The sequence below is a fragment of the Lissotriton vulgaris genome, chromosome 11 (genome assembly GCF_964263255.1).
Source record: "Lissotriton vulgaris chromosome 11, aLisVul1.2, whole genome shotgun sequence".
Taxonomy (NCBI): domain Eukaryota; kingdom Metazoa; phylum Chordata; class Amphibia; order Caudata; family Salamandridae; genus Lissotriton; species Lissotriton vulgaris.
Window position 1 is genome coordinate 172,021,862 of NC_141699.1, and position 25,423 is coordinate 172,047,284.

At 44.4% G+C, this 25,423-nt stretch overlaps 1 protein-coding gene across 7 annotated transcripts in view; it reads left to right on the forward strand.

Moving 5' to 3' along the window:
- The window catches only part of MAPKAPK5 (MAPK activated protein kinase 5), a 429,232-nt gene that overhangs the window by 183,109 nt on the left and 220,700 nt on the right, over positions 1-25,423 (forward strand). For all 7 annotated transcript variants that reach the window (XM_086943071.1, XM_086943068.1, XM_086943069.1 and 4 more), the window contains one exon: positions 1,509-1,617. In XM_086943071.1, coding sequence (XP_086799197.1) covers positions 1,509-1,617 — 109 coding nt within the window. The remainder of the gene's footprint in view (positions 1-1,508; positions 1,618-25,423) is intronic.

The following is a 25,423-nucleotide window of genomic DNA, read 5'->3' on the forward strand; positions in this document are numbered from 1 at the left end:
GGGCCTATAGGCTCGGCACTAGCCATACCATAAGTGTTTTAATTTCTTTAGATTGTCATTCAGATCCGTTTTAATTTGATCTTAAAATAAATTGAATGTTCAGAATAACTGAGCACCCCAAAGATTTAACAGCAGAATAGTATTTGTGTTGCAACATGCTGGTTATTTATCCTAGATCAGGTTGTTTGCCAAGTCTTTTTTTTTTCTTGCTGCCATCTATTTTTTAAAGTAATTCTAAAAGCACATTTAAGTTATTTTCACTCTTTTTTTGAAGATTACATTCACTCATTTTACAATCGGTTGTGTATTGGCTTTGCTTCAGTTTGTAGTTAGAGGTGCAGTGTACTTTGAAATAGACTATTAAACACATATTAAGACTTAGAAACGAATCTACATACAAAGGATCTACAGCATCATCAATATGAACTTGCTGCATAAGCACAAACTCAGACTGGTGGGCTTAAAGAAAACGAAAAGGCGCTTTTGCCAGAATGTTAAACAACAGCTGGCACGCAGTGATTCAAACTGATACAATGCATGAGTCGCTTTGTTACTCTTTTCTTTAATGAGAGCCCGAGAAGTAGAACATGCTAATTGGGTGCTTGGATTCCCTAGAGATTCTTAATTGGGAACATTTGTTTTCGTACTGCTTTCAGCAGTTTGTAATTTCAAAATAATGTTTGCTTCATGAGATAGTTGTTACTCAGTATCTCCAAATGCGACAATCCCTTTTTTCCAATTACTCTGGTACTCTCCCAAAATACAAACCTTTTGACATTTATTTGAACCAGAGAAGCACTGGAAGCTTTTTCAGTTAGTGTGTAGCATATATCGTTGCTAAGCTTACCGAGGAACTCATTGCAGCAGCATTATGGACTAAGAAAGAAAAAGTGTGCAATCCATGAAGTTCATTGCTGAAATATTTATCATCCGTTGAGCGTTTTTTATTAAATACCCATGGATAGGATAGTACATTTGATCTATAAAGTTAGAGGTGCTGTCCCAAATTTCACTACCAATTCTAGTGTTGTGAGCACACGGTTTCAGCAGTTCTTTGTGGTCCTTTTGCGGAAGAGATTACTGGAACCGTAGACAACTGTTTTAGTTGAAATTTTAGTGCCAGGAAAAATAGATTGTTCTTTTATAGTTGCTAATTCATGATATGTTAAGCTGTTAAACATAGATGTGCTCTAATTTGTAGTATTTCCAATCTAGTCCCTACATAGAGTGCCACACAGTCACTTTTTTGTTGTTCCAGTTGGCAGACTTGGTAAAACTTCCGACATGGGCTTTTAAGGCACCTTGAATGAAGGTGTACCATGACTATGTTCTACTGCCTATTTGCTTGAAACACACTGTGAAGATGCAGAAGACCTTGTTTTTTTTCCAAAGCAAATTAGGCACCTTCCTGCAGTGTTAGAATCAATGTACATTTTTTTAGAGTAGTAACAGCCATCACATTTTAAATTTATTTTTCAAAATTGACGTAGTTAAATGCTTTTGAACAGGGCCCGACTACTAATTGTAATGGAGATGATGGAAGGGGGAGAACTGTTTCACAGAATCAGCCAGCACCGGCACTTTACTGAGAAGCAAGCAAGCCAAGTAACAAAGCAGGCAAGTTACACTACTGCTCCTTTTCTTAAAAATATGCCTGTTGGGGGTAAGCACACAAATAACTAATACATGAAAGCGAAAAACCAACATTGATTCTTGTAGGGTGTTTTTATTGCCTGCTTTGTTATAATCCTCCGATTGAGCTGAATTTCCTTCTCTAAAGAAGCCCTGATGTAGCATGGTGAACCTGACTGATGACCCTCTTTAAGAGACCTTGGATGTTAAGCCACTGTTTGTCACCTTTATTTATTTGAGCATTGTTTTTGCTTATTGTTGATATAAGCTTTTTGCAGTATTAGTGAAATGAAGTAACCTTTTCTCCTCTGAAATCCTGAGTGAAATTGTAAAGGTAAATACGCCAGTTACTTTAAAGTTGGCCCTTTCCTTTGCATGCAGAGTTTCTCGGCCCAAAATGCCCTCGGTTATTAACTAAGACCCTCAAAATGTTTCATGGCTAAAGCTACTATTATGTGATGCCTCATGAACACATCAACTCTCATTCTGCCTTTGCTAGTCTTTTTTCCGGTGGCTTGTGAAGATGTGCTTTTTACAGTTATTGTTTATTTCTGTACTGATTTTAGTAAGGAGTGGTTGGGGGGGGGGGTGATTTTATGACAATCAAACCTTTAGGCATCTTTTTGTGTAAAATAGTCAATATCCAGTCACATTCAAGTGTGGAAAGGATATCCTTTACCAAAAGCTTACAACAATAGATAGTTTTTGTTGCATTTAGTAAAGCAGGAGCTTAATTAACTTAAAACAAGAAGAGTGGTAATGAGTTCCACAATTTTGTTGGTACTCTACTGCACATATCTTTAGGTTCTGCACTTAAAGGTGGAGGTAGTCAACTTTACATGAGCACATCTGAGTGAATGAATAGGCAACTATCCATCATAGTTCTTAGATACGCATTTGTCAGAATTTAAATTGGGCTCACACTGTCTTGTAAAAGCAAAGCAGCTTTAGAGGACTGGTGTTTACTCCTGGAGCCTCCTTTTTTGTTCAGATACGACTTCTGTCAAGCATTTCCAGCTGACATTGTTTTCTTGTTTCCTTTAAGAGATGAGCTGGAGAAGGAGAGAAGGGGACAATGTATATGTTTTGTCTAAACTCTAACGGGTAGAAACATTTTCCAAACATCACCTCTTCATCTCCTTCATTCATACCCCACACAGAGTAATTCAGTTACAGATGTGACCCCCATTTGATTTCTATGTTGGCAGGTTAGATAATTGTTCTCTTATCCAAAGTTTTCGATTTGCAAAATCACGAAGCATGGTTTAGATTCTGCTCTGTAGCTTTTGTGTTAGTGTGGCTCTTCTGTGAGCTCTCAGTCACAAACATTTCAAATGCTTAGCCAGATAGGAACTGTTTGAACAAACACAACACATCTCTATTTCACTCCTGAAAAAAACTGTAAAATATAAATGCTTGCCGTCATTTGTTTTATAGTTGAAATCCAGTTTCTTGTGTGCTTTTAACACGCAGAACAAGGAAATTGGAAGCTTAATCCACATAGTGCTGCTTGTACTTCTTGCCACTTAAATAACAAGTGAGTACCAATAATGTCGTAGCGGGACTAGAAACTAATATCTGTTACGCCTCAGAACTGCTTTCTTTGCGCAGTACAATGCCAGTCTTGTTTTCCTTTTACTTCCTGTGGCATGCCTCAAAACCTACTTCCTACGACTATTTTTCTGTCAAATTGTTGTTTTACCTCTTTCGTCTTTCTTCAGTAGATGAGCTTATGCCACAGCACTTCATCATTTAAACATTCTTTCAGCAGCTTATCTAACTTCTGTACTGTAAATTCTACCATCAATCAGAGGTCACTCCAGAGCAGAATAAGTTTGTTCCTGTCATGTGGGATGTGTTGGTGAAGGGTAGTCTACAGATAAATTCAGGGTCTCTGCAACCGGACATAGTGTTTATCACCTAGCCAGACAGAAAATATACAATCCCAACTGATTTACCCATGTCCTCCTATATGTTGAAGTCTCCTTCATTGGCCCCTGCACAAGTAATATGATGTACTCTGGGACACTTGTATATACCTGACCATATGATAATTTTCCTTTTCTGGTTTTTAATAAATTCTTTCAGACCGTTGCATTTGTTTTAGACCGGTAGTGATGTTAGAGACTCAAGAACCCATCAGGAATTGGCTCTGAAGACTACTTTATAATGTCTGGTCAAGTCTCACACCTCTCTAGGGCGAATTACCCAAGCCCCATATATGCTTTGTGATTGAGCAGTTATCCTGTCTACAGTGATACTAGCTTGCTTTGAGAGTTTGAGCAAGTGTTTCTCTTTAGGCATGAATTGGAGGGAGCAATTCTGTATTCGCTCCAAAGGAATGAAACCAGTTGGTTGGTGTGAAAACCTTTGTGAGTGCCCTCTGTTGAAGACCCTTTTTGTTGATGCATGTCCATCTCATGAGTCCTCTACCTTCTCTGCAGTTGAGCCCACTCCTACTTGTTTTATTGGAGCTGTGAGACAAGCATGTTTTCTGAGTTAGTGAGCAACTAGCTTTGTTACAGAAAGAAGCAGAAGAGGACTTCCTTCCCTGGCGTTTGTACTTATCTACCCTTGAAACCTTGAAACGGATAAAGCCCAAACAGTGTGAGCAAGGTAGCTCCACCCTGGGGTTAGCCACCAGTTCTTGTTGGAAGGTTGTAGACATTTTGGTTGGCGCTCCAGCCTTTTACCAAATTTCAATGAGTTTTGAAAGCGGTGACATTTAAGAAAGCTTGCTGCACGTCTGTGCTAAGTCTATTTGGAGCCATTTTGAATGTATGCAAAATAGCATCTGAACGAATTGGGTGTCATTTTTAAATTCTTTGCACTTTTAGCACTTTAATCTGTAATTTACCTTTTATTCTCCTGCAAACTGCATTATCCTGATGTGGAATACTTGTCAAGAAAATAGTGATGTTATTTACTTTTGGTGTGGAGCCTGAACACAGCTGCAATTTTACTTGGTAGTCTAGCCTTTTGTTAAATTTCAATGGGGCAGATATGTAAAACAGCCCCCAGAGCTTCTGCCCATTGGGCGGGCAGCTAGTGTGCTGAATGTGTGACAGAAGCAAACCAGTCTGCACAACGGACATGCACCTTGCCAGCCATTTGGAAATTCAGGCTTTGCAGTCAGTGGTCTTCAAAGAATGATCTAGTAAAGGAGCTCGGTATTGGAAATCATAACTGCAAGTCTGCTCCTTAAACTTTCTGGAAATATAGAAGTAGGAGTGATGGAAGAGAACTGTGTAAACCGAGCCTTATACAGGGAAATTACCTGGGGTCAAATAATTGTAAAAAAAATCTTCCAACATGACAGTGTAGCTAAGCTGGAAAGAAACGGTTTTAATTGTGTTTCGATTAATGCTTATTCTTTGGTCAAATTTAAGACTGAAATCCATAAGTAGAGAAAGAATCTATGTATTATGGAGTCATGGACTAACACTGCCTTTCACCCAGATATAGCAGACACATGCCCACAGGGCTATAACGCTTGTCATTTATCACCCCCTATGAAAGGATGAAGTGGGTTGGCTAGAATTTAAAAGGAACATTATTTTATAAAATGGATAGCTCTAAGCTCTATTCTCATGCTGAGCTCATGGGCTTTTCTGTAGTTCTTTTTTCAAGTCAAAATTCTTTATTCGATCTTAGGTATAAGATCATGAAAGTGAATACAATTACAATAAAAACATAATAAAAATAGCCTCATAAATCCAGATATAAAAAGAATGCTAGCAGCCATTTTATCATAAAATCCATTTAATCTCATTATGTACAATACAAATATAACAAGCCATCCTAATACATATTATGGGCCCGGCTGCTTTCTCTTTTTTAAACATGCCCAAAAAAATGAAGCTAGAGAAAAACAGAAATAGAAGTTCTGCAAGGATGTAAGAAAAAACAGGGCTACCCGGCAAAATCTAAAATGATAACGCTTACAAATTGGTACAATAAATTTGTCTCTCTTTATTCATTTTACGTTATTGTAGGTATCCTTTATTACCGTCCACTGGAAACTTGCCCTAATTTTGACGATTTGATGCCTGATTAACAGCCATCATTGGCTATCAATCATACAGGTTTTATTGTTATATGGGATTTTAATGTGCGGGTACATTCTCAAAATAAATCGGCTATAAGGTTGTTACATTCATGAGCATCATTAGGCCTGGTACAACATTTTTATAATGGTACACATCAAGCAAGTCATCATATATACTTAATTTTTTTCTCCAGTGGGTACAATTAAATATGGGAATATTACACATGTTACCTGGTCAGATCACTTTCTCATCCACTTTAGGTTTATTACTCCAAATCCTGTGAAGACTTCAACTCTTTCGGGACTAACACTATGGAGGAGCTAGAAGCTATAATTAAGTAAGAACCCTCAGCCTCTTAAACTATCTGAAGTAATTACACCATACAGGGTTAACTTATCTTTTTAAATCCATTTATGTTCCACAAGATTATTGGGTGTCCCATAGTATATTTATTCAGAGTGTAAGATCAACACCTGCGTGAATCAGTGTGATCAGCACATCTCTAGGATATTTTGTTGGGTCCTCACCCACAGGTACCACCGGTGTCCTGCATCATCGGACCCACGCTCTACTGACCTACTGTGGGTGGGTGGGTGGGCGGCCTACTTGATTCCTCGGAACCCAACATGCATGGTTACGGGGTATGAAGTAGGTGTGTTCGTGGATGTAGTCCCTTGATGAATGTGTGACTACAGGGACTGTCCCACCCCCTAACAGATATATAGCCCATTTAAGACCATAACTAGGAAAAACAAGCACTGGCATAACCAATCGCTCTCGCCTTTGGGACTTTAGAAGTGTCTAGCCATGCAACAGTTGAAGTTGTTGCACCAAGGATATTGTGCTGAATAGCTAAACACTTATAAGGTCCTAAAGGCTAGACCTATTGGCTATTCCAATGCTTGTTATTTGAAAGGCTTTATGAAAAGCTTGCAGATAATGAAGCAGTGTCTTCATGGTTCCCTAGCATGTTAACACGCCAAGCTTCCAAAATGTCTGCCAGAGAGACCACGGCTAGTTGAAGGATGAGGTTTGCAAATAAAATAGCCCTAGATTTTGTGAAGCAGAAACAAATATGCAGTAGGCCTGGCTTTTGTCATGGACAGATAGTTCTCCGGGTAACAGGCCCAGGAGTATTTAGAACATACCGGCAAAGCCCAATGGAGTTTCAGCCCCGGCGTGGCGCATTATCACTTATGGCCAGCTGGAATCGTCATCACTTACATCCATCACCGCAAAAAATTCCTGATGATTGATACTGACAGCAAAGATGATTACTCTTGCAACAAGCTTAATCAAAACAACAAGCTTAATTAAATTAATTGAGTACTTTTGCGCATTGCTTGCTTCTTGCGCCAGCAGGACAATGTATAAGATGTGCAAAGAAGTCACCAGTCCACCGCGTGCTCATATTTCATCAGTGACACAGCTGGGGAGCTAGTAAAGCATTGTGTTGTGGGAGACATCAAGTATTTAATCAACCGGCAGCACATATCTTATATCAAATAACTAGTGTAGAAATGGTATACACTGCAGTAACTGTGAGAGACAAAGTGGCCATGGATCCCCAGTGCTAATGATAGACTTTAAAGCATGCATGTATATGGGGAATCAGAATACCAGGGCGTAACATTCCATGTCCATATGGGTTAATGCCTTGTGATTGGTAATGCAGTGTTTTTTAAAGAGATGAATTTTCAACTCTTACCAAAACTGGTGCAAAGTTGGTGGCTGATCAAATGCCGTTTCCATTCTCTGAAAACCCCAATCAAAGAACTGGGGTTTAAATTAAAAATTTACAAATTCACAGAAAAAAACCTGGACTGGAGCAGGCATCAGCATGGACCTATGCAACTGGGCAGCGCAGTTCGCGTTAGAACAGAGTATCTTTGGTGACACTGAGAGACATACGAGGGAGGAAGAAGTCCCTGAGGTAAAAACATATATATCCATATATGTATTTTTGTTTACAAGTGACAAAAATCCCATGCAGAAGAACTAAACCCATCAAGTAAAAGACGCAATAAAGGAAGGGTGGACGAGAGCACAGAATAACGAGATCGGCAGAACGGCTCCTGTTTCTAGGAAGGAGACACAGGTTAAACGCTTACTTTGAGCGAGAGTAGCCGAAAGTATGACCACAATAAGTGGAAGTGTGGGCCGCATTCTTTCCGCAAGGAAATGCAGCAAACGTTTAATCAGTGTGGAGGGCACTGGAGCCCGGCTTCATTCAGGACTTTTCTTCTGCTCCTGCTAGTCAGCTGTCATTATCCGACGTAAGTTTGAGCCCAGAAGCAGATTGAATGAAATATCGACAGCAGTAAAGGTGGAACAGAGATGTTCCAGTAAACACCAGCCATGTCCAGGGTCTGCATGGTACAGATAAGAGAAGTGGCCAGGGAGGGGCTAGAGACCGGCTTCCGGGCACAGGGAAGGTAATGCCTGGAACCAACGAACTCTATACCACAGGCCCCGATCAACGCCTACCGGCTCCAACTGCATTTCGGACGGGGTTCCTGCCAGGAGATGGGCCGTATTCGGGCTCAAAGTCCTTTCTTTCATCAATGCGGAAGGGAATAAGGGGCCCGAAAGGCACAGGCTGGGAGCAGCATTAATCCGAAAGAAGATAATAAACATGGTGCTAGGCCAAGAATGCGGGCGAGGTGTGGGGCAGAGCGGACGGGAGAAGGGCCTGCAAAACCGGCCCCCATTGTCCTCCGAGACGTAATCTCTAACCACAGCATTATCGCAAAAAGCAAACAGACGCAAAAGGACCCCCCAACTGCGCTAATTGTGAGCAGCCGCGCCAACTGCTTCTAGCAGGACTGGATAATAAGCTCTGTGGGATCAAGGCCTCCTGTGGAGATATTTCTGCTACATTTGTTACTGCTTCAGGGAGCGTGCAGCGTGGCATCCAATTCAAAGGCAACTGACACGGCCTGCATCCCAGACACACACAGCGTTTCCCTTGCGAGAGTGAGCAGTGGCACCATCTGTTTGTAAGATAATTACAAACAGATGTCGCCAAAGCTCGCTTCCGCAAGGGAAACTCCAAACGTGTACGCATTGCAATTCAAAGCAATGCAAAACGTGGACGTTTTTGCCCAAAAAGCTGATCGAGTCCAAAAGGTCTCCTCCTAAGCAGCACATGCGCGCTGTGTAGGCGAGACCTAATCAGTGGTCTGCATAGTTGTTTGCATGCTTTACTGAATATATGTATGCAGATATGTAAGATTGTTTGAAATTAGCAGCCCCACCACATAGGGATTATTACACTTACTGGTCAGGAAGCAAGCCGAGTGGCCCACTGGGCATTAAAACGGCTGAAATGTGTCTACTTCTGATGTCTAGGGCCATTCTGCTCCGGTGGCATCTCACTGTTTTTAACCTTGCCAGAGGACCTTCTGATTAAAGAAAAGATTCAGATCCAGCACTCAATTTTAACGCACACTTAGTCCCTGGGCAGTACTGTAAGTGCTTCGCTTACTAAAGTGTCCAGCTCACCCACACTAGGTGAGTATGGTGTGGGTCCAATGATGAAGCAGGCCACAGGTGGTACCTGTGGGTGAGGACCCAACAAAATATCAGAGTTGTTTTGATCACACTGGTTTACCTGGGTGTTCATCTCACAATCTGAAGAAATACACTATGGGCGCCTATCAATCTGGCAGAACATAATGGGATTTAAAAAGATAGGTTAACCTTCTATAGTGTAATTACTTCAACTCTTTCGGGTCAGAAATTATCTACCACAAGAGCCTGGTCTAAGCTTTTTGCAGAGTCTGCAGACAGCTTTTAAGAATCTGGAATAACCAGTGTTTAACTCTACTATTGACTGAGAACTTGATTAGTTGACTTTCTCACAGGATTAACAGAGCTCTTCCCATGTCCCCATCCTTTGTCTGCTCCGTGATATGATTCCTCATTATGTGATGGTAAGCTAAATTGTGAACAAATTGAGTTGATTTGGCGTGTAGACTATGAACATGAGACAAAAGCCACATTAAAATTACCTCTCTAGTATTATAAAAAGCTGGTTTCAACATTGAAAGCTAATCATTATACAAATATTTTATCATCACTTAATGCCTCAAAAGAGATTTCTGTCATCAACTCTCCACCTTCTTATCTTGCCCAACATTTTAAGCATTTTCAACAGTTTTTTGATACACTATCCAAGTATTTCTCTGATAAAATTAGAGATCTGTGAAGCTCTGGTCAATGTACCATTGAGGACAGCTGAAATGTCTAGGTACTGGACAGATTATTTAGTAACTTATATCATTTTCGATCATTTCTCACTGTTGTCTCAGAAATACCTAACCAAGATAATGTTGGCATCTCCTCCATTTGACCTAGTTCCCCAAACGTCTAGCTTATTGATTCTTCTATCTTAACAGTCCCTGTTAGAGCTATGTAATAAATATATTTGTGGTATATTGATGCCTAATGCTTGGAAATAAGCTCTTGTTCCTTTATATAAACAGTCTACTGCTGGTCCTGAATGTTCTAGTAATTAGAAAAGACAATAAGCAGCTTACACACTAAACATCCATGATTTTCTGGACACTCAAACTATTTTGGTCACTGATCTCTGTTAAAGACTAGCAGACCAAACCTTGGCCCTAGTCTTGCTAAATTTGTCAGCTGTCTTCTATACGATGTCGCACAAAAGACTTGTTGATACGCGTAACAAATTAGGAATCAAGAGTATTGCATAATATTGGTTGATGTGCTATCTGAAAGATCTCTAGCAGTCAATGTATCTTAATTCTTATTGATCAGAGTTGAATTATTTGTCGCAAGAGATCGAACAAAGATCACTGTGCCCTACATTATTCAGTCTGTACATCCGACCACTTGCTCATCTGGTGTACTCTTCTGGACTCAGATTTATGAATTGGGCTGATGATACAGAGATTGTGATCACTCTAGATAATAACTACGACTCTGCATAGAGCCTTTGTAAGTGTTTATTAGCATTGGCTGGGTGGTTAGCAGATATCGTCTTAAAATGTAACTCGGACAAGATGTCCAAGTGATTGTCTCTAACCAGATACTTTTTCCCTCCCTCTCTGATGGTTTTTGGCTTTTTGCATTGGGGCCAATTCCATCTTCTGTTCCAGTTGTATGTCAATCATCTGTCCATAAAATGTTGTTACTATTTGAGTCTGTTGGGAAGAATTCTTCCGGATCTTCCAGCCAAAACTCGTCCTTTAGTGATGACAGGCTACAGTTCTTAGCCGACTACAGAACTGAAGAAGAGGCGCCAATGTGTCCAGATCATGACCGCAAAAATGGCCCTTCCGGTTCCTCGCGCTAGTCTGCTTCCGCAGCGCTGAACTCTTTGTCTTGGTCAGTCCCCAAAAGGATTGTTTTTAAGTCATTATATTTCGTTTTTAAAGCATTTCATGAACTAAGCCCCACTTATTTACAAGATATGTTTTGTCATTATTAACCCACATATCCATTTTGGTCTAGATATGCCAACTTCTTGTCATTTTCTGAGTCAAAAGGCCTAGAATTGGAGGCCAAGAATTTTTCTTCTCAAGGCTACAAGTCATTGCATCGAATTTGTTTTCTATACCGCCGCTCTTCCCTTTGAGAAGGCCTCTGAAAGCATGGCTTTATACCAGCAATAGAAATTTTGATTAATAGATTTTCCTCATAGACTCTTCAAACTGTAAATCTCCATGTAGTTATTAACACCAGAATGCCTTAAAAGGCAACAAGGCGCTTTTTAAAGTTAGTTTTACATTATATTACTTTACGTACATTCAAAGGTCTATGGACCCAAGATTAGGTGATTGCACATTTTACTTACCTTCCAGATCTTAAGGGGCTCTCCTAGGACTTCCAACTGCAGTTACAAAGTGTGGGGTTTTGGAGTCCCGGAGGGCGCAACTGGCCCTGGTCCTAAGGCTTTCATTGCTTCTGTAATTCCCATCTAACTGTCAACCTCTAGTGAAAGGTTGATTCTAATTTAGAGAGGTCAGTCTTGACCTATCAGGAGCAGCTGGATGTTGTTACCTCTACCATCCCCATTTCCCTCAGATTCAAGTGGATGTTGTACTTCCATGTTGTCTTTCATTCTTAACTCAACTGTTCTCCTAAATACTCTTCCTGCAAATCTGAGGGGCTATGATAACTGTCCCAGCCCTCCTTCCTCAGATTGTAGTGTTTAGGGTATAGTTTCTATTGTACTTGATGCAACTATCAACACTTGAGAGGCAGTACCAGAAACTAGGCACCCTGCCTCAGCTGACGGCAATCGGTATCAATTTTAAGAGTGATGGTTTAAGACCTATCTGCTTGTCTAAGGGTTACCAAATATGGATGTGACTCACTTAAAAAGATACAGAAAAAAAATTGCTGCTAACTGCCAGCTACTCTGATTCAAGCATGTGAATCTATGAAATAAGGTTCGAGGCATGTGGGCTGCTGAATTCATATCTGTGCATAGATCGCCGTCTAGTGTTGGGTCCGGATGATCGCACATTGTTGTCCTGGAAGAGTCTTCGAAGTATCACGAGATAGGTGGCTCGTCCCCTGGACTACAGTGCGCATGGGCATCGACTCCATCCCCAGATTGTTTTTTTCCGATATTGGGTTCGGATGCATATTGGTTCACTCAAGTTCGGAATCGATATAAAACTTTCTTTTGGCCAAAAGGCCTTTAGTTTACCGTCGGTATTGTCTTGCGATCGGTGCCCAGTTCTGCTCCAGCTCAGTTCCCGAGCCGGACATCCAGGAGAGCCGCGTGGCTTTTCGGCACTGAAGGCCCAGTCGACGCTAGAGGCCTTATCGACGGACCATAATGGAACTGAGCCCATTCAAGAGATGTCCCGTGTGCAACTCGAAATATCCTCACATCGATGTCCACCCGGTGTGCAACAAGTGCCTGTCGCCGGATCACGATGAAGCCAGCTGTATGGCTTGTTCCCGTTTCCAATCCAATAAGACGATTCGAGTTCGGCGCGCTGCGCGCAAGGAAGCCCAGCAGACGGCACCTGACCCGGTGAACATCTTCGATGCCGGGGATGATGAAGAAGCAGAGCGGGAGGTTCGAGAGAACCTGTCAGATCCTGCTTCGGAGATCGACTCCAGCTACGACGTTGATATTGAGATGCTCGATGCGGAAGACGTCGTCGACGAGGTAGGGGACGACGATGGGGCCTTTGGGGCCATGGTAGATAGCTCAAGCGAGGAGCCAGGCCCACAAACTGATACTGGGGCCAAGACACTTCATAAGGCTCCGGTCGAGAGATCGCCACCTGGCCTTACCCAAGATCTTCCACTGGGTTCTACAGCCCCGCCTTCGGACATTTCTAAAGAGCCGCAAGTTGCAAAATCGAAACCGAAAGAGAAAGCTTCCGTGTCTACGCAACACAAAGCACTAGAGGCGAAATCAAAACCGAAAGTGCGTATTGCTTTGGTCGGCTCGAAGTCCTCGGAACTATCGGCACCGACAAAGCATAAAGGTGTTATCGACCCAAAGAGGCCACTAAAGGACGTCGAGCCAAAGACTGGCACGCCGAAAGCACCGGTCAAGGACGTCGAGCCGAAAAAATCGACGCCGAAGACCGTCGACACCGACAAAGGACTCAGTGCTCAGAAGGTTCCCGAGCCTGCGCGTCGACCGGACAAGGCTAAAAGTGGTACAACCCTCGAGTCCACGCCTGGCGGTGCCTCGAAGGATTCCATTGAGTCGACGCAGCCGTCCGCCTCCTTCTCGAAGCAGGTGGCGGACTCGCAGAAGCGCACTAAGGACAAGGCTTCGGCTTTCGGACCAAAGGATACTCCACCTCCAAAGCCTGCCGATAAACCTCAAAAGACGTCGGCGCCCATCAACTTCACGCTGCCGCCGAAAGTGGTGCCAAAGGCCTTCGTCCCTAAGATGGCCGTCGAAGTGCCCAAAAAGGTATCCACGGGGCCGAAGCCCGCAACTGTGGTACCGGCTGCAAAGCATCGACAACCCTCGCTTGAAGAGCAGCAGGAACAGTTCATCGATGCCGATACAGGCAGACTTTCTATATATAAACGAATGATCGCCCCGGAACAGCCTATGGAGTCGTATAGAATTCCATTGAAAAAGAAGAAGGATTCTTCTACAGCGCCTGTTGTTGTGGAACCGATATCTCCACGTGGCCAAGATGTCTCGCCCACTTATTCAGATGTGGAAACAGGGCAAGGTGACAATGAGGGGTATGACTAGCCTGTGGACACTGATCCAGAAGATAATAATGAATCCTGGGCAGATGCTGCTGACCCAAGGGATCCACACACTGCCCCAGACTAATGTGTATACTGTGAAAACATCGCCTACTGAGGATTCAGCGGCGTTTAATGCACTTATTGAAAGGGCAGCCAAGAATCATGATGTCCAGCTCCATGCTGACCCTATTGAAGTTGATTTTCTGTTCGACACCTTTTCCACCTCAGAGAGGACTGTCAAGACTCTGCCTATGCTGAAGGGTGTCTTGAAACATGCTGGGGAGATATTTAAGGAGCCTACAAGGGCCAGGGTGATAAACCCCAGGATTGAATAAAAGTACAAACCAGCGCCTGGGGACCCTACCTACATTAAGGGACAGTTGCCGTTGGACTCTCTGGTTGTTTCTAACGCCCAGAAGAGGGCTAACTCTCAAACAATGGGTGATGCTCCTCCCCCTGATAAAGAATCTAAGGTGCTAGAGGCATTGGGGAAAATGGTGGCAGCTCAAGCGGCCAATATCTGGCGCATTTCAAACACTCAGGCACTCTTAGCCAGGTATGACAGGGCACATTACGACACACTGGAGACCCTGTTACAGCACCTGCCAGATGAATATAAAGAGGCGGCTGAGATGCTCATACAGGAAGGGAAGCTCATCTCAAATGCTTCTATCAAATGTGCACTGGACGCAACAGACACCGCGGCCAGAGCCGTTAACACTAGTGTCATGTTGAGGCGACATGCCTGGTTCAGAATCTCCGGGTTCAAGCCAGAGATACAGACCACCATTCTAAATCAGCCAGTAAACCCTGATCATTTATTTGGCCCAGAGGTGGACACGACCTTGGAAAAAATCAAGGAGGACACTGAGACTGCAAAGTCTATGGGGGCTCTCCAGTCGCAGGAGTTCAGGGGTGGTTCTTTTCGTCGCTCAGGCAATAGAGGTGTTTCCAGAGGCCAGCTGTCCCAGCAAGCACAGTACAATAAAGGTGGCGCGCAAACCACATACACCAAACAAAGTAGAGGTGGCTATCGTGGAAACAGCGCCAAGGGCAGAGGTCGTGGAAACAGCTCCAGATCCTCTGCCACTAACAAACAGTGACGCCTTGTCACTGCCCCCGACCATACAACACCGGTCGGGGGCAGACTCCAACAGTTCCTGCCAGTCTGGAAGTCCATCACCACAGACAGGTGGGTCACTAAGCTTATCCAGTACGTTATTGTCTGGAGTTAACATCCACTCCACCCAACATACCCCCAAGATACCGTCCTATGTCCACAGAGCATTTGCACTTATTGCAGCAGAAGGTACTCGTCATGCTGCAAAAAGGAGCAATCGAGCTCGTGCCTGTAGAAGAAAGAGGCACAGGAGTTTACTCACTGTACTTCTTGATCCCAAAAAAGGACAGGTCCCTCAGACCCATACTGGACCTCAGACCCCTCAATCAGTACATTCTGTCAGAACACTTTCACATGCTAACACTACAGCAGGTTCTGCCGTTGCTCAGGGAGATTTCCTCGCAACATTAGATCTGAAGGATGCATACTTTCATATTCCGCTACACCTGTCACACAGAAAATACCTCAGATTCACCATTCAAAATCAGAATTACCAATTCAAGGTCCTCCCTTTTGGAGTAACAACGGCACCCAGGGTGTTTACAAAGTGCCTGGCGACAGTGGCGGGACACCTACGGAGACAAAACATTCACGTCTACCCTTATCTGGACGACTGGCTTATCCAGGCAAAGTCGGCCCAGCAGTGTGCCGACCACATGTCCCACACCATTCACCTTCTTCACGATCTGGGATTCTCACTGAATTACCCGAAGCCTCACCTTCAACCCGCCCACATACGGCAGTATCTGGGCGCTACAATGACACTCTGGCAGCCAAAGCACAGCTAAATTCAGTGAGGATCAGCAGCATTCAATCGCTGATACAGAAATTCAGACCTCAACACTCGCTTCAGGCACAAGTGTTCATGCAGTTGATAGGCATGATGGCCTCCTGCATTTTCAGAGTCCCGCACGCGAGACTACATATGCGTCCGCTTCAGGAGTGCTTAGCACGTCAGTGGAATCAGGCTCACGGACTGTTGAAAGACCTAGTGTTGGTAACCGGTCGTGCATACAACTCTCTGCATTGGTGGAATCCACAAAACCTTTGCAAGGGACGACCATTCCAGGAGCCTGTGCCACAGATTATACTGACGACGGACGCATCTCTCCAGGGTTGGGGAGCTCATGTACTCCACCACACAGTGCAGGGACTATGGACAAAGCAGCAAAAGAAGATGCACATCAACCTTCTAGAGCTGATGGCTATCTTCATGGCTATGAAGGCATTCAAAGTACATCTGTGCAACAAGGTAGTGTTGATCCGGACGGACAACATGACGGCCATGTACTACATTCAGTAACAGGGAGGAACACACTCTCCACAGTTGTCTCATCTGGCTCAGAGCATGTGGAACTGGGCCATTCAGAGGAACATCTTCCTCATGGCGGAACACTACCCAGGCAAGGACAATCAGATGGCAGACCTGCTCAGCAGGTACAGCCACCAAATGCACGAGTGGGAGATACATCCATTGGTACTCCAACCGTACTTCCAGCAGTGGGGTCATCCAGAGATAGACCTGTTCGCCACAAGGGAAAACGCAAAATGCCAAAGCTTCGCCGCCAGGTTCCCACATCCGCAGTCACAGGGCAATGCGACATGGATGAACTGGTCAGGCAGATTTGCGTACGCTCTTCCCCCAGCGCCTCTGATACCGCTGGTGGCACGCAAGCTGAAGCAACAATCGATGACGCTCCTCCTGGTTGCTCCAACGTGGGCACGCCAACCATGGTACACCACGTTTCTAGAACTATCCGTGGTACCACATCAAAGGCTGCACCTCACACCCAGGCTTTTGACGCAGAGCCATGGCGACATTCAGCACCCAGATCCGCAACAGCTCAACCTGGCGATCTGGCTCCTGAGGTCTTATAATTTGGCTTTCTCAATTTGCCTCCAGACTGTATGGATATCATAAGGGAGGCAAGAAAGCCCACCACCAGAGCATGCTATGCGGCGAAATGGAAGCGGTTTGTTTATTGTACGGACCACAACATCGACCCACTAGACGCCTCTACTCACAACATCATTTGTTATCTGTTACATCTATACAAATGCAATCTGGCCTATGCTTCCACTCATATACATTTGTCCGCAATGGCAGCTTATCTACAAAACAAAACTTTTCAGAGTGCCTGCCATTAAAGCTTTTCTGGAAGGACTCAAATGAGTCATTCCTCCCCGGACCCCGCCGGCTCCTGCATGGAACCTGAATTTGGTCCTCAGCAGACTGATGGGTCCACCTTTTGAGCCTCTACATTCCTGCGAGATTCAATTCTTGACGTGGAAAGTGGCTTTCCTGATATCGATTACATCGCTGCGACGCGTTGGTGAACTCCAGGCACTAACTATCCAAGAGCCATTCATACAAATTCACTCCAACAGGGTGGTTCTTCGCACTAACCCTAAATTTCTTCCTAAGGTAGTTTCACAGTTCCATATCAATCAGACTATTGAACTGCCTGTGTTCTTCCAAAATCCTGAGTCCATGGCGGAGAGGATGCTCCACACACTAGACGTCAAAAGAGCTTTGATGTACTACATTGATAGGACCAAAGATTTTAGGAAAACTAAACAACTGTTTGTTGCCTTTTCGCCACAACACAAGGGCAACCCCATTTCCAAAGCAGGCATAGCCAGGTGGATCGTTAAGTGCATTCAAATCTGCTATGAAAAAGCCAAGCGCACTTTACCGGTCCCCCCATGTGCCCACTCCACCCGAAAGTTGGGGGCCTCCATGGCTTTCCTTGGAAATATTCCTTTAGAGGACATATGTAGAGCAGCCACATGGTCTACCACACACACATTTACTAAACACTACTGTGTAGATGTGCACTCCAAACAGCAGGCAGCTGTAGGGCAGGCTGTTCTAAAAACACTTTTTCAAACTGCTGCAGCTGGCACAGGCGGCCGCCGCTAATGGAGGGACTGCTATGTATTCTATGCACAGATATGAATTCAGCAGCCCACATGCCTCGAACCGTATATGCTACTTACCGGTATGCATCTGTTCTTGACATGTAGGGCTGCTGACATTCATATCGCCTGCCCTCCTCCCCGGCGCCTGTAGCGGCTGCAGCACTCATACTTACTCTTAGCATGGTCATCACTCACGGCGTTACACTCCATCTTTGCCGCAATGGCTAAAAACAATCTGGGGATGGAGTCGAAGCCCATGCCCACTGTAGTCCAGGGGAGGAGCCACCTATCTCGTTATACTTCGAAGACTCTTCCAGGACAACAATATGCGATCATCCGGACCCAACACTAGGCGGCGATCTATGCACAGATATGAATGTCAGCAGCCCTACATGCCAAGAACAGATGCATACTGGTGAGTAGCAGATTCGTTACTTACCTGTAACTGTAGTTCTCCAGTATTGGAATCTTTCATAGATTCACATACGACCCACCCTTCTCCCCCGAGAGGCTCACATTTGGATTTTTGCAGGTGTACCTTTTGCATTTGTGCCTTAAAAATCTGAGGGTTATGGTTCTCTCGGGAGTGTTCTAGAGGGTGAGAGGTCCTGATTGACTTTTGGTCTCTTTTACAAAACAATAGAAATAAGTTACAAAACTGAAATGGGCCTAGGCCTGCGTTATATTAGCTTGCATTGCTATTTTGATGTACTGGGTCTCCCTTCTCGACGACGGGGAATTATTCAAGCAGGTGAATTTATGAAAGATTCCAGTACGGGAGAACTACAGTTACAGATAAGTAACTTATTTTCTTCCCAAAGACAGTCTAGTCTTTATCTCTAGGAGCCCCTGGGTTCAGTTGGTTATGCTGAAATCCATGCTACACTTGTGGAAACATTTTACAACTACACCGCCTTGCTCCAAGACAACGTCCAGGAGATGCATATGTCCCAGGATCTCATTGACACAGCCACCATGAACATAAACAGTTATGTCTGTGGATTGATATGCATGCAGAGTTTTTCAGGGCTATTTTTAGGGGCTCAAGAAAAGTTATTTGACCTGTCATTTAATGGGCAGTATTTAGTTACTCCCTCCATTGGATAGGTCCTCCAGAAGTACACCGCCATCTTGGTCATGTCTGTGAGACCCAACCTTTCCATTAGGTTCTGCTGCACAGTAGAAATTGATGCATTGCAGGGGGAGGAACAGTGACGAATACAGTACCTAGCATGTCAGCATGACATGTGGTCGCATTATTCACAATTCTAACTGCTCAGTGAAGATGGAAGGTGATGAATAATCTGCAGGAAGTTGATAAATCTATCAGAACTCTTGTTACGGAAGGTATTTAACTAACTGGGGATAACAAGCCCACGTTCCCATCCTCCGCATTTACTTATGGGGGTTTCACTATCCTCTTTGTATGTCCCACTCTGTTAAATCGGTAGTAGGAAATTAGCCTTTTCCTCAACAACCAGGACTAGACCCAGATTATCACTGATGTCTCTAGGTGAAATGGAACAGTTATGGTATACAGCCCTACCCGCTCCCTCCATCTAGACATACTCTGCCCCAGTCTGCCTCCATCAACCTCTGCCAGAGGTCAATAGATGCCTCCTAGGAGTTTAGCATTGTGGAGAGAGTACAAGGTTATTGTTTCCTTGTAAAGGAAAAGGGTGGATCAGGTCTGTTTGTGCATCCCCTTTGGCTAAATGTTCTTTTTGAGGGCGAGCCTAGCGCAACGCGCATGCGCTGCTCTAGGAGATGACCTTTAGAACTCGGTCTGCGCTTTTCCTCACGCTTGTGCGTGTGGCGGCATCCACTTTGTGGGAACCAGCAGCCGCGTGCACGGGCCATCTGTTTGTAATTAGCGTGGCCGCGCTTGCTTAAATTTGACTGTCTCTCAATCTCTTTCACTTATGTGCCGATTTTCCTTTTCTTCTCTGCACTGGACATGGAAACGTCCTGTTCGCCGCTTAGCGCCTGCAATCTATACGGCCACACTGTTGGATTTAAAGTACACTGAACGGAGAGTGCTGTTCTCCAGGGGCGCGATAAACAAATCATTATTCAACATGACATGGCATTATTTAGCTTGTGTTTTGATTACAACATACAAATGGGTTCGTGCTTGTGAATTGTTTTACCGGCAAACTGTGTTACGAGAGGCTTGGAGCTGAGGGGCAGGTACCTTTCTGCAGGGCTTGAGCTTCTCTGCCGGAGGGCGGGCCTTGCTCTAAACCACGGTCCAGCTGTCAGCAGGATTATTGAGCGTAAGTAGCGCTTCTTGTTTAGAGAAACACTGCTGCTTTCTTCTGGTATCATAAGCGTGGGACTGATTGTGTGAAACTTGGTTTGAGCAAGGCTTTGGGATTGGAAGCCCAGTATTGAACCCCCGACATCCACCTCTCCTGCACTTCACAGTAACAGCTATTTCTAGAAGGAATGCGACATTCTGCAGGTGATCGACATGGTGATAAATCGAAAGACCTGTGGCCCTTTGTCTGGTTGAAATACAGCTGGAGATTCCCAGGAGGCAACTGAAAGGAAGTGAGTGCTGCCTGGAAGGTAACCTCTTATTCCTGTGCTCCTCTTTACAGGCTCTGTACCAGAGAAAATAGTTTTAAAGCAGGGTTTTTCCCATTGGCTATATTCGTCACAATTATTTTTATATATTTATTTTGATTCTTATAGTTCCCTCGTCATTGTCATTAAAAACAAGTGGAAATTTGGAAAAGTAAATATTTTCCACCAGACATTCAGAAGTCTGAATCCATGGGAAATCGCAAGGCTTCTGTAAATCTCCTCTTGCCTTGTGTGCCAGGATGGTCGAAGGAATAGATGGTAGACTACATTCTCTGTTATAGCCTGGCTTTCAATGCCCTCATCCTCATCAAAGTGCGTTGGGGACTCAGCGGGGCGTAGACATGCCTGTGCCTGCTGATAGATGCAGGGTGGCTGGAATACCCGGCTTCGCTCACGACTGTGTTGCACTATTGGCCGTGTAAGGCTTATCAGGTGGTCTGCTTTCGAGCCAGCCAATCTGTTTCACTTTTGGGACCTTATAAGTCTTTTGTTATCCAGCACAATATTCTTGGTGCAACAACATCAACCGTTGCATGGCTAAACACTTATAAGGTCCCAAAGGCGAGACCTATTGGCTATGCCAATCCTTGTTTATCTTACTTGTGTATTCTCATCTCATGGAGCTGCTTTTCTAGTTCTTCTTTGAGCATGAGCTTTCTGTAACAGTATAGAATTTATTTAAGCACTTTCTTCCGTAGACCTTTCATATCAGAGCAAATTTCATAACCATTTCGCTCAAATCATAAGGAAAAAATAAACTAAAATTTCAAACGTGTTTTAGACTTTGATGATATACATACCTCCCGGAAGGGCATTGTCACTTGTGTAATCTCTTGATAAGGAGCACTGTTTACTGACCAAGAACAGCTCTGTTGTTTTAATCTAGTTTTGAAATACAAAAGTGATTTAGCCAATGGGCCTAATAAATCCATAAAACTTTCCTTTCTTTTTTTTTTTGTATATATTGTTTATTTAGATTTCAAAATTTTACATTCCACATGTCCATGTCTGAGCACTGGAACAGTTCTTTACAACACTTAGCGACAACCTCGAAGTCTTACATAATCATGACATCAAGCTCTCCGTACGTTCCTGCCATGGGTGTGATGTTACATAGATATGCACGCTTTACATTTGTCCGGCCACTATATGCGAGGAACATTATAACGTGCATAAAGTACAGAGTTTTATCATTACGATTGTCTTCTCGGATCATGTGCAGTTTGAGTTCTACAGCCATTTTGTACATGCGATGAAAAAAGAAAACAAGGGAAATGGGGTACTGAACTTGGAAGAGACCTGTAACAACCCCACGTGCTCGCTGATGTTTGTGAATGCACGCCCCTATGAATAGCTTTCGAGGATAGTACCTGGTGTGCATGTGCTCTAGTCCGCATAGCATAGCATAGCAGAGTCACCACAGTTCTGGTTTCCACAAGTGGTTTAGGGTTATTGGACGCATGCACGGTGTTACCCTACCGATTCAGGATTTTGAGAGGGTTGATCCGATTGATCCACACAGTTTTGTAGTGTCGCCAAGATCGCCTCCCAGCTTACGGAGATAGTTATTTTTCTGAGGCCCTTGATTTCCTCTCGTTGGATCGCTATTCCCTCAGCCCTGGCCCACTCAAAGGTAGAGTGCCTCCATGCCTGTATGTGCGGGGATTGGGTGCCTTCCACCTTTTTAGGTCTCGCCTGTGTCCCAGCGCATGTGCTGCTAGCGTGAAATTTTTGTGAGTGATTTCAGAAACAGGCTTTACGCCCGCCCTGATTTCCTTTGGCTGGCGTCACTGTTTATGCTAAATGGTGGCCTGTCATAGAAAATTAGGGTTTTTTTGTGGCCGCCCTTTCGCCTCCGATCCGACTGGGTCGCCTGCTTTGCTGCTGGCGCAAAGCACTTTCTTATCTTTATGGGACCATGTGTTTCTAATTCACGCTGATTAGAAACCATGGCCCCATAAAGCTAAGAGATCGATGTTTGTTTAATTCTATGTTGTGCATTGTATTACTAACAGAGTCTGTTGATGCCATAGGCGAAGAATGTGTTGTACAAAGCCATTGTGGTTTTTTAAACCTCTTTTTCCCCAGCGTGTTTTATTCGATTTCATTTTATTTTTCAGAAAAGTACCATTACATCCAAAATACAGGGTACTTGTAACCCATTTCCCAACCGTTGTTTTTCTCAACTTTTTATCCACAGTCGACTAACACTCTACAAAGATCGGCATCACGCAGAGTCCTTCTTTATTTTCACTCGTTCCTTAACGTTCGGGCACACACAGTGAAGCAGGTTTAAATACGTAACTTTTGTAGCACGGAACACTTCAAGCTCGGCAACGAAGGAAACTTTTTAGCAAAGACTTAGGTAAGCAAAACTCCTAGGCCACTCGATACTTTACTGCCAAATTCTCTGTAATCTGTTGGGCAACAGCATCAAATGTATCTGCCTGTGTCGCGAACCGTTAGAAAGGTGATCTAGTGGGGCTTAACAGTGCAATTGTTCAGCCCATCATACATCTCTCCTTCCCCAGCACTTTTCCTCCCTCAGTGAGGCAAGTTAGCTCACAGGCTCCTTGGACTTCTGAGGTCACTTCCCGGGTGTGGTGGGCGGCGGCAGGGCGAGTCTATCTATAATTGAGCTGACCAGGCTTCCTCTTCTTCGGTATGTGGCTGTTTGTTTCATTCTCTGAAATCTGCTGGGCAACGGCGTTAAATGAGGTACTCACACCCCAAGCAGTTCCGGCTTCGACAGCGACAAATGTGATTTAGAACAGAGGGGACACACAAGCTGCCTACTCATTGTTTTAGGTCTTGCTGTTTTACCACTGTTTACATAAACAGCTTTGCATTTTATGAGACTAAAATATTGGTTTATACGACATTTCTCCGGTTCAGTAAATATTTCTCCCATAACTGCCAGCTTGTGTTACTTTATCCCCGCAACGAACAACATATTCAAATTTCTGCTGAGTATAACAGAGCTGTTAATTTAATTGTTCTCCTCTAACACGGGGAAGATGCATGTCTGGTTGTGTTTAGCCTTCTTAGCTGTGAGTTGAAGGATCACTGAGTCAGCACATTAAATGGCTGCTATGGAATCGCATGCAGGCATATGCAACCATACAGATGAAAGCTACTGAAAGGAAATAAATAACTCAATCCCCGTCTTTGCTGGGTTCGTTAAGCGCAACTGTACTGCAATGTTAAATATGCCTAGTGTAGTACATTGATTTAGCCCACTTCAGAAAGCTAACTGTGCAGCTAACTGTACAGCTTCAAGCATATAGCATTCATGACTCATGAGCTCAGAATAGTATATTACCTAGTTCAAAAAAACAGCTGTTGAGACGTGTACCTATTGGGCTCTGCATATTTGTCCTCCCCATAGAGTGAAAAAAAAATTCTTAACTCTACAGCAGTGCCATCCTTCACTGTCTTTGATGCATCTCCAAAGAGAATCGTTTGTTATTTCACAGTCTCATCATTTCAGAACTGAAGCATTTTCATTATTATATCCAACAAAGGTATATTTGTTGATTATTTATCTTTTGCAACTAACAACCATTGACAAAGCCAAGAGTGCTGGCTTGTTGTAGGTGTAATGTTACTTGTTGGAGTGGTGTGGCTCACTGGTTAGAGGCGGCAGACCCGGAAGCAGAAGTCGGCCCGGGACCCGGGTTCAACTCCCGGCGCGGCAGGGTCGTGGACCAGGGTCAGCTGACTCTATAATTCTCGCCTCTGTGCCTACTCTAACCAGGGGTCCCACTCGGCAACTCTGGGCATTAGCTTGCCTAATCTCCACAACTGCCCCATCAACGCCGGGGATGCCTGGCTCCACCTTGCGGATTCCCAGTAGGGACCATCCCACAGGGAAAGCCAGGACGGGTTCCCCAGTGGTATACAGCGCCAGGACGCCGACAGGCAACAGTGCGCTTTACAAGTAAACATTACATTACATTACTTGTTGCAGTATATATCTAGATGCAACGACAGTAGCAGCAAAGAAACAGTCGGGTGGCACACTATGCTAAGCCCAGGTTTTTAGCTTGCATGTTCTCAAGCCACGACCTTAATTACATGAGTCCGTGCCCCTTTCAGAGACCTATTGCATTGCAAGTGCTTGTTGTGATAAGCCTCTTGGCTCTCGTCATACCCAGGTCTAGAAATATAGAGATGGTTCTAGTGTTTTGTGTCCTATAGAATATGTGCAGCAAGTAGGTTGGCCAATCAAAGGGTATCTCTCTGTCGGTGCAGGCGCGGAGTGTGGATGCTACCACCTCCCAATATTCGCTCAGCCAGACACAGCCCCAGAGCATGTGCACCAAGTCTGTATCTACGGCAGCACACTTGGGCAGGCTGAGTCAGCGTGGTGAAAGTATCTGTTGATGTTAGCTGGTGTGCGGTACGCCCTTTGTTATGTAGTACTGGATTTGTCAAAATCTAGAGTTCCTGGGAATCTGCACCGGACGGGCCAGCACCAGCTCCCATTCTTTATCCGGTAATTGTCAGCCCAGGTCGTGCTCCCATTTATGACTGAGGGGGCCTAGACTTTCCACTGCATGGGAGGCCGCGAACCACCGCGTCAAATGCCTACTGCGCTCCATGGCATGTATATATTGCACAGTGCGGTGTATGTGTGGTTCAGTGGTGAGATCGACCCATTTCTCAGAGAGCGTAGCTATCAGAGAACAATGCAGGCGGAATTGCCCTGCAGGGAGCCCTTCGTCGGTCACTAGTGTGGTGTAGGTAACAAGCGTGCCCTCACAGTAGAGATCACCCAGAGTGTGCACACCCGCGGCATGCCAGTGCTGAAGTTTGATGGCCGGCAGGGGCACCCTCCAGGGGAAGTGCAGGGGCAAGGGTATTGAGCCCTGGGTGAAGTAAAGGCTTCTATGGT